This window comes from Pinus tabuliformis, chromosome 3_2 (genome assembly GCF_031772625.1).
Source record: "Pinus tabuliformis cultivar Carrire ecotype Pingquan chromosome 3_2, CPIR1, whole genome shotgun sequence".
Taxonomy (NCBI): domain Eukaryota; kingdom Viridiplantae; phylum Streptophyta; class Pinopsida; order Pinales; family Pinaceae; genus Pinus; species Pinus tabuliformis.
Genome location: NC_142302.1, coordinates 574022139 through 574033190, shown reverse-complemented (window position 1 = coordinate 574033190; position 11052 = coordinate 574022139). Strand labels below are relative to the sequence as shown.

General features: G+C 34.7%; 1 protein-coding gene across 1 annotated transcript; it reads right to left on the bottom strand.

Moving 5' to 3' along the window:
• Positions 1-7200: 7200 nt before the first annotated feature.
• LOC149181835 (uncharacterized) lies at positions 7201-7794 on the bottom strand. The gene has a single exon (XM_089418415.1). It carries the CDS (start codon positions 7763-7765, stop codon positions 7325-7327), a length of 441 nt encoding a protein of 146 aa, XP_089274541.1. The 5' UTR covers positions 7766-7794; the 3' UTR covers positions 7201-7324.
• Positions 7795-11052: the final 3258 nt, after the last annotated feature.

The window sequence follows — 11052 nt, the reverse complement described above, 5'->3', positions numbered from 1 at the left end:
TGTAAAGATATCCACGAAAGCAACACCATGAATTATGTGCAAATTTCTCGGGTTTACAATAACATGATGTTCCATGCAGTTCAGCCTCAGATTTTGCATTATTGCATAATCGAACTGTGTGATAAAATTTAAAAGTGGCCGTAAATTTTGACGAATAAAATCCCCAGCATTCATGAACCAACTCACCTTTAATTGCAGGAGATGGCAAGTTAGCCCAGTGAATCCCACGACTATTTATTAGCCTATGATCCTTACAGTCTTGCGAATATGCGCGACACTGTAAGGGAAATAAGAACCACAGTGAGAATCGAACCTCAGACGTTAGGGTATGAATTACAGCATTAACAGAATTCTGTAGAAGACTTTAACATCCATGGATGGCGTTTTCGAGTCTCCACGGGTCTGAGTCAAAGGGATGTCGTCGCCAATGTTCTTTAAAAATAGAATACATTTTTTAATTTTAAAAATGAATTGATAATTTTAGGGCGAGGAATAACGCAAACTATTGATCATTGTGCTTTTATTTTGCTTATGTTTGTGCTTTACATTGACGCAGTTTAAGGTGCATGTATCTATGGTCAATATTTTTCGACGCAATTTATTTATTTTTAATTACGCCGTAAGGCGTTCCTTCTGAGAAAGACCCCTCCCTAAAATGTGACGTGTGCGATCCTGAGCCATTGATTGTGTGTGTTAGATGATTGGAGTGTTTCTGCCGTTCGTTTAATCTATTTTTTCCATAGAAAAATAGTTTTTTTCCATGGTAATGGGCCATGAAAAGCCAGGACTGGCCTTCTGGCGATGAGACTCTTCCGCTGGCGATGAGACTCTTCGCAGAGACTGCCTGCTGGCGATGAGACTCTTCGCAGAGACTGCCTGCTGGCGATGAGACTCTTCATGTCTTTCTTCCCTGCATACGTAGCAGCCTTGTGCTGTTACATCAATAGCAACCCTGGCCCGCTGTTTTCCAGGCTCGTCCAGATCATCCACGGTATCACGATATCACGCACTGCAACGTTCGATTATCATTTGGAGCCTCTCTCTGCCCCAAAAGAAACTCCGAGATGGCGTCCCTTTCTTCCCAATCGAATGCCACCGTTTGCCCCCCAGTTACAATAAAGCATACAAAGCTTTTCATCAATGGAGAGTTTGTAGATTCAGTTTCAGGTATTTAATTTCTTGATCCATTGCACAGTATTTTAAAGTCAAATCAAGATTTGTGTTTAGATCTTTAGGGCTGATTTATTTGTATCATTGCAGGGAAAAAGTTCGAGACTTTGGATCCTCGAACAGGGAAAGTGATAGCGAGCGTATCAGAGGCCAGGCAAGAAGATGTGGATTTGGCTGTAAAAGCCGCTCGCGCAGCATTTGATCACGGGCCATGGCCTCGCATGTCTGGTTATGTAATAATTGTTATTAAGACCCTTCATCTTTTGCTGCATTATGTTGTTTTCTTGTTTTTTTCTCTTTTCCCTTTCTTTATCAATATTGTTCATCTTCTGCTATATTTATATTATGTTGTTTTCTGGTTTCTTTTCTGAGTTTTTTCTCTTTCTTCTTTTAACGGATTAGCTTGCTGTCGGTTCAGGAAAGAGGGTGCATTCTTCACAAGTTCGCGGATCCACTCTATGGCCTCATCCACTCTACCGGCCATCACAAGACCTGATATGAGGGTGTTGTAGTTTACTGTATTCATCTTGCATCCTCTAGCACACATCTCATCAAGAAGCTTGAAAGCATCATCCATCCTTCCAGCCTTTCCAAGAGCATCAAAGAAGGCGTTGTAAGTGTAAACATTTGGATTACAACCTGACTTCTTCATCTGTTTGAAAAGATCCCAGGCAATACGCATATGGTCAGCTTTACATAACCAATCAATAAGAGTATTGTAAGCAATAGTGTCAAGAGCATATGTATTGACTACCACCCTTAGCCAACATTTCTTCATAGGTCAAGATTGCCTCATCCAACCTGCCCACTCTGCCCATGCCATCAATTAGGGCTACACAAGCAACATCATCGGGAAGCAGTCCCATCACATCGTAGAACTCCTTGAACACTCTCAAAGCATAATCCATTTGCCCAGCTTTTGCAAGCCCTGGAAAAACAGTACCCATAGTTACAAGGTTTGGAGAAAATTTGTTTTTCATATCTTCAAAGAGCTGGCAAGCTTCATCAATTCTATTTGTTTTTATGAAACCATCAATTAGTATGTTGTAAGTTATCTCATCAGGGTAACACCCATTTTCTGTCATCTCTTGCATTATCTTGAAAGCTATATCTACCTCTTTATTCTTACAAAGACCATTCAACATTGAATTGTGTGTAATAACATTTGGTGGGCATCCCTTTTCCCTCATTCGTTGAAATAACTCTATTACTTCCTTAACCTTGCCATCTTTGCCAAGCCCATCTACCAGAATATTATATGTTATAAGAGTGGGGGGAAGATTCATCTGCTGCATTTTGTGAAACATCTCCCATGCCTTGTCTGTTCTGTCTTCCTTGTAAAGAATATCAATCAAAGTATTGTTAGTGACAGTGTCTGGTTCACAACCACTTTCGATCATCTTCAAGGTCATCCCAATAGCTTCATCCACTTTTCCTGCTTTGGCATAGCAGCATATCATGATATTATACGTGATTACATCAGGGGACAGACCTGTCCGTTTCATTTCTTCAAAAAGTTCATTCACTTCTTTAATCCTTCCTACCCTCCCGAGGCTATCTATACAAACATTGAAGGAAACAACATTTGGAGAAATTCCTTTTTTCTTCATCTGTAGAAAAATGTCATATGCGTCATCAACCTCACCATTCTTTCCATGATAATCGATGAATAAGCTGTAGGTTAAAGATGTTGGATCACACCCTCTATTGTGCATAACCTGAAAAAACTTTTGTGCATCCTCCAACCTGTTATTCTTAAGAAGACCTCCAATCAACGAATTGTAAGTATACAGATTGGGAGAACTCCCTCTCTCCACCATTTCATCCAACACTGCAAGTGCCTCATCAATTTTCCCACCTGTGCATAGGGCGTTGATAATAGTAGTAAAGGTAACTACAGTTGGAGCACATCCATCAGCTATCATCTCCTTCCAAAGCTCCCATGCAGCATCGACAAGGCCACAATCCCCATATTGATCTATCAAAGTATTGTATGTGATAGAATTAGGATTACATTTGTTGCTTCTCATCTCTTTTAGTAATGTTGTCGCCTCATCCAATCTACCTGCATTACAGAGAGCATCCATTAATGTGGTGAACAACACAACATCTGGTTTGCAGCCCTCCTCCTTCATTTGTCTCCACAGGCCCCATGCTTCATCAACCTTGCCAGCTCTCCCGTGTATCTTTATGCAAAGTGTGAAGGTGTACACATTGGGTCTCAAGCCAAATTTTCGCATTTCAGCCAGAAGTCCCATCACCTGTCCTGTATCTCCCATTTCTCCACAGGCACCCATTAGTACAGAATAACATTTTAGGCTTGGCAACAATCCTTCCGAAATCATCTTCCTGTACACCACCACGGCTTCTTTTCGAAACCCTGATTTGATTAGTAATCCTATAAGACCATTGTAAGCAAAGTCACTAAGCATAAGCCCAGATTTCTTCATCTTTTCCAGGGCTGAAGGAATTTGCTCCAAACCACCTGCTATTCCGAGGTTGCGAAGAATTATTAAATAGGTCTGGGAATTAAATCCAAAAACACATTTAATAAATGAGATTTTATTAAACTACACAACCCTTACATAAATAATCAAACTTTTTACAATGTTATATATTTTCTAAATATAATCTTCTTGTTTTTTAATTTACTTTTAAGTTATTACTATTTTATTAGTTTTTATTTATTTCTAGTGATTGATATTCATGGATATTTTTATCTATCCAACATGGATTTGGATTGACCCCTCTCTAATTACATTTGAAAGTTATGGAAATCATGTTCTTAAAATAACTCTATAATTTTTATTTTATAATAAAAATAAATTGAGTTTTTTAAATATTTAAAACATAATATTAATAAATATTTTTTTTGTTTGTGTAGTATCTAGAAGTATTTTTGCACATTTAAATTAGACTAAAATAATTATGAAGAATTAAAATAAAATTTGAGTTTTGGAGCATCAAGTCGATCTAGCTCATGAAGGGGTATTTTTTGGGTTATTTCACCTTATTCCACAAGTATAAATATATGATGTGACATCTCATTTTTTTATCAACGAAAACCAAGTCTAAGATCTATTTTCGGAGGTTATCTTTTATACTTTTATCTTTCTCTCTCTTGGTCGCATGTGTGGAAAAAGAAAATTGACTTTATCAATTATTTGACCAAGTGTTGACCACAAAATAGGTTGACTTTGACTGTAGAACAAGGTAGAGTTAACCACAAGGATGATTTTGACCAGGTTGAAGTTTGACAACACATTTTCCTTTTGATTGTTTTGACCAACATTGACTTGCTAGAGTTTTGACCAAATTTGATTGGTATTTGACTTGGATTATTGGCATAGATTTCTAGGCAAATTTTTTATTTGTAAATATTATTGAAGAATAATCGATGAATAAGCTGTAGGTTAAAGATGTTGGCTCACACCCTCTATTGTGCATAACCTGAAAAAACTTCTGTGCATCCTCCAACCTGTTATTCTTAAGAAGTCCTCCAATCAACGAATTGTAAGTATACAGATTGGGAGAACTCCCTCTCTCCACCATTTCATCCAACACTGCAAGTGCCTCATCAATTTTTCCACCTGTGCATAGGGCGTTGATAATAGTAGTAAAGGTAACTACAGTTGGAGCACATCCATCAGCTATCATCTCCTTCCAAAGCTCCCATGCAGCATCGACAAGGCCACAATCCCCATATTTATCTATCAAAGTATTGTATGTGATAGAATCAGGATTACATTTGTTGCTTCTCATCTCTTTCAGTAATGCTGTCGCCTCATCCAATCTACCTGCATTACAGAGAGCATCCATTAATGTGGTGAACAACACAACATCCGGTTTGCAGCCCTCCTCCTTCATTTGTCTCCACATGCCCCATGCTTCATCGACCTTGCCAGCTCTCCCATGTATCTTTATGCAGAGTGTGAAGGTGTACACATTGGGTCTCAAGTCAAATTTTCGCATTTCAGCCAGAAGTCCCATCACCTGTCTTGTATCTCCCATTTCTCCACAGGCACCCATTAGTATAGAATAACATTTTAGGCTTGGCAACAATCCTTCCAAAATCATCTTCCTGTACACCACCACGGCTTCTTTCTGAAACCTTGATTTGATTAGTAATCCTATAAGACCATTGTAAGCAAAGTCACTAAGCATAAACCCAGATTTCTTCATCTTTTCCGGGGCTGAAGGAATTTGCTCCAAACCACCTGCTATTCCGAGGTTGCGGAGAATTATTAAATAGGTTTGGGAATTAAGCCTACAGCGTTGCTTTTGCATCAAATCTAAAACGCGTGCCATCTCCTTCACCATGCGGGCTCTTCCGAGGATTTCTAGCATGGTATTGTAGGAATATGTGGTGTGCATAAATTGTTCTTGTCTGGCAGCCGAGAAGAAAAAACCCAATGCCTGCTTTGGATTAGAATATGATTTAAGGACTTGTATTACATGGTCGGAAGTTAACCCACTGGCAGTACCTGCCTGATGTATTGGCAGGCAAGTCGTGTTAATTTTGGGATTTGGATGCGCGTTAATTGCCAGTACATTTTGTACGCAAGAGACCTTCATTGAACACAAATTGAAAGATAATGCCCCACTTGTTTTTCTTCCTCTTTTGGACCGAAAGTGCCCCACTGTAGCAGACCCTTCTCCTACTCCTGCTTTGTATGTACAACTACAGACTAATTCCACTTCTCTTCCATTGGAAATTCCTATTAAACATGTCTCCATTACTCCTACCACGGATAACTAAATTACAACAATTCAAAGGGGCCCAAGGGTTTATTGTCTGAAATGCAAATAGATTTTCACAGAATGATAAAAACATCAGACACAATCAGACTAACCCGTTAAAAGTATGCGTACAGGGCATGAAATTCAGAGGCAGAGGAGATTGAATTCAACACACTAACACTTTACAACAATGAACTAACAATATTCATGATGAAAATAGCAATATGGAAGATTCATCTGCATAATGAAGGCGGCAATATGGGAGATTCCAATCACTTTCCAAGGCATTTTTTAAAATGTGGATGTGACAAAAGGTTGTTGTGGAAGGTGTTGTTTGTATATGGGAAATTTATTGATCATTGTGTATAATCCTAATGTTGATAGATATGTCTACTAAGTGGTTCCAGTTAATGGGGCATTGATTTGAACGTTCAATATATTCTTATTCTTTATCAAAATATTCTTTTGTTGTATTTGTGTTCTTCAATTTATACCTTACGGCGTTTCCTTTGCAACATCTCGTGCAAATGCTAGTTTATATGATTAAGTTAATAATAAATGTTATTTAATACTTATTAAAAATTTATTGATATTTTAATCTTAATAGAAGTTATATATCTAATTTTTAATTATAACTAAAATATAATTGAATAATGGTTAAAATTATTTGTAAATTTGTTATGTGTATTCAATGATCTATGCAAAAGATAAATATTACAATAATTTCAAAAATCCAACTATTGATACGATTGGGTTCTACCCAAAAAAAAAATCGCTTTCTCGTTTAAATGCAAAATCTTTTGTGTAAACTGCTCCTGCATTTGATTAATCTAAACATATAAATAGAGAAAAAGGAAATAGCTACAGCCTCAAACTGTTTTATGCTTATTAGAGAAATTGTAAACACACCCCCATTTCAATTAACGTAGCAACAAATTCACGGCAACAACATCAATATAGCTATCAGATATGTTTGCTTCAGATCTCTATTATCGACACTAGAGAAATCGATAAAGATGTAAATATAGGAAAATCATGACTGTCTACATTACCAAGGAAAACATGTATTGATATGAATCAATTTGCTATTTACATGACTAACAATGACAAGTATACATATGAAATGAATAAATACACCGATATAGATTAGAGATTTAAACGAAGCTTATTGAAGAAGACCAATAATACTAATATCGGCAAAGAGAAGTATAATCGCATTGCCATGGATTAATCATTAGCAAAACATGAATAAATATATATGTAGTAGCCAAATTATTACACGTTAAAATAGTTACATACTTGCTGGTACTCGACTTAGAGGTCTGGAATTAATACAAGTAATCCACGCCCTATGCAGCCAAAGTATATGAAAGCATTGTTTATTTATTGAAAAAGAAATGAAAAAACACATATTTTACTTCTCATCATTCTCAATTTCGAAGGCATCGACAGGGAAGGATTTCCTAATCCCAGCAATAGCGCTCTTGAAGTAGATCTTATCATTGGATTGGTCCTCAATGGCAATCTCAGAGATAGTGATCCAGACATGCAGCTCCTTGCTTTTGACTCCACTCACTTTCTTCATCTTGCGTTGCTCAACATAGGCGCTGATCTCTGGACCATATTGTACCAACTTCCCAATTGTCTTAAAGTGGTGCTCAATCTTCTTATTTCGCTTCAGCCACACATACCCCGTTTCCCTTACGTACCCACATTCTTCAACCTCATCTAGGAGTATCAGGCGCTTCGGAAGTCCTACTTGTTCCAGTAATTCCATACATTTCTGCTTGCACATTTCGCTTCCATGGTAGACTTCTGCCCCATCTTTCAGATCACTGGCAACCTGAAGAGCCATTCTCTTTCTTTTTTTCTATAACACCTCTGCTGTGCTCTTAGTCGATTCAGGAAATGCATCGGTCTAGGGAGCTTAAATAGTTGATAATGGGTCAATTAGAGGCGTGAAAACATACTTAAATTGTCTAGCATTTGACTAAATTGCAGATCTTTATGAAAAAAAAGATATTAATCAGCATGCAATTAAAGATATGATATCAAAGCTCGTGAAAAAGATGTTGGGAAATAAGATATGATATCAAAGCAGCCACGAAAGCATTCTATAAATTTGTTCAATTTATCTACTTCTGTCAGGATGATGGAGACCCACAGCCCGAAAGGATGGCATACAATTTAAAGCAACACCTATTTGGCTTACCTAACTACCAACTAACTTCGAGAGAGTTTAAAGTGACTATGATATATGTACATCAGCAACTCAAAGCTGCCCATGAGAGTCTATATATCTAATAAATACATTGTACACTCCTGCATCTAAAGTAGCTACAAAGTGGTCTATTTGTGGGGAAGAGTATGGATACGGCATTAGAGCATAAACACATGCTAATTAATAGCAATCTCTATCAAAACACCAGCGTATGCATGAATCCGTCGGCAAACTAGTTATATGAACGGATGATTGGAAATCCAGCATCAATCGATCCATGCGGGAATTCCCTATATGCAAACCACACAAAACAAAGTATATTGTTAGTTTTTATTTATATTGCCAGTGCTTATTCACGGAAACAGTTAATTACATATTTATGACATTGAGCAAGAGAATATAAAATGTTACATGGAATGACTTAAAACGTTTTTGAATTGCACCTGTTATGTGAAAAGGTACGTTGGTTATGGAAAGAGTTTTACAATAATATCATTAGCTTTTTAAACGGCAAATAAAAGTTGATATGCATCAATTTATCGTAAATATTATTTTTTATTTTTAGTTTATATTACATTTTAAATTCCAAAAAAAATCTAAATTATAATTTTATTTTAAATATTTATAATAATAATAAAACTAAAAATAAAAATTAATATACATATATATATATTCAAAAAAACATGTGACAAAATTTTTAATCAATGAAATTCATTTCAAGCTTCACATAAAAAAAATAACTTATAAATAAGCTTTGTTACACTAGTAGAACCTAGTACCATAATTTATGAATAACACATACCTAAAAATCATAATTTATTTCATGTGACATTTTTTCATATCTTTTTTTAATTAATCAATTTGATAAAAAATCATAACTATTTAGAATTAAATTTCAAACTAAACTTACCACAACTACTAAACATATTCTAAAATATTATATAAAAATTAAATCTCTAATATCTATCTATCTAATAATTATGAACAATTAAATTAAAATTATGAAAACCCTATCTTAAAATAGAAAAACTTATCAACCTAAACTTATATATTTTTTTGAATAATTCTAATATATTTATATATTCGTAATATTTAAAGTATAAAATATGAGATTAAATGTTTATAAAAGCATATTTTTTTTTCTCTGGATTCGTAAAATTGGCAACAAAACCTAGTCACTTGTGGGTAGGAACATGAGCCATTATGATAATTTTCTGTCTACATATTGGTGAGAAATGCTCTGACACCTAAACACCGTATTAATGCTCGTATTATTAGATACCAAACACGTATGAGAAGGGAAGGTGATAGGGGTTTTGTCGGTCTTAGGGTTTGCTTCTGATTAGTTTTAATTCCGTATCTCAAAATGCATTACTTTGAGCTCTGAATGATTTGGCCATTTGTATCCTAAAGATATAATTGCGTGTAAACTTTTATTTTGATTTTTTTTTGTATTTACACTACATCTGACACAAAACCATGTATACAAGTGTATATATTACTAGATTACAGTAATAATATTACTGAAAATCTAAGAAGAACATGCCATCAAACCTTTAATGAAAAACCAAATTCCTTAAATATATAAATATAAATATAACCACAGCAAGGTTTATAAAAAAAAAAAAACTGTAAATAAGAATATGTTTCTAGCAAGAAACTTGGAAGAAATAAACCAGTGATGAAGTTTTTTCAGAAACTAACATTGCAGGTGAGTAAGGAAACTGGACTTGTGTAAAAATGCATTATTTACTACATTAAAACTTTGCGTAGCTACAGAGTAACATGCTAACTGAACATTTACAATATTATATTCAACAAATAGCAAGTGAAAGGTTCCATATGTACCAATAAACTTACGGATGGAAACCCCAAGCGTACCCATCAAGCAGGAAACTAAATAAGATTTTAACCCTGGAATTAGCAGTCAGAACCGTCCTTAAGGACCTCCTAAATCTGCAAAAGCTTTAGAATAATATATATATAAATTGTAAGTCTAAAAAAAAGAGTAAACAGTTAACCTGCAAGGTCCGTCCAAGTTGTACCCAAGATATTACATACTTTCATACATAAAAATAGAGGGGTTCGTAGCCGCATAATTCCTTTATATGTTATATAGAGCAAGCAAGGCCTAGCTAATAATCTAAAAGACCTGTGTGCAATTCCGATGGAACACTTTTGAAAATCGGTAAGGGTTTTTTTAAGAATCTTTTGTCTTAAAAAAAAGTCCCTTTTTTATTTTAGTTATTTCATATTAATGATTTTTTTATTTTAGTTATTTCATATTAAAATTTAATATCAATTTAATTTTTTATTTATTTTAGTTATTTCATATTAAAATTTAATATCAATTAAATTGTTTTAAATATAAAATATAAAACAAAAATATAAAATATAAAACAAAAATATTTTGAGATAAAAATATTTTAAGACAAAATTTAATATTTAAAATAAAAAAGTTTTGAAACAAAAATATTTTAAGATAAAATTTTATATTTAAAACACAAACATTTTGAGAAAATAATATTTTAAGACAAAACTTTATATTTAAGACAATAGTCACTTAAAACAACGACAATTGAGACGAAATCCATAAGACAATTAAGACGAAATCCATATAAGATAATTAACAATTAAGACAAAACCATATCAGTTTAAAACAACACCTGCAAAAATTGTCTCAGTGTGCCCTAAGTCCACTAGCTTGTAGGGTAGCATTGTCTCCCGCCACTTACCATTCACATTATCTTATATAAAGGCAACGATTTGTTGGGATCTTTGTTGTGTGGCGATAGACAACTCTGAAGAAAGCAACAACTTTTCTTGGCAAGATTTCTGAGACATCAATTCCTCCCATTAGAGACACTTTGAAGGAAGAAACAACTTGTTGCAGCAAACAACGCACAGCTGAAATTAAATAA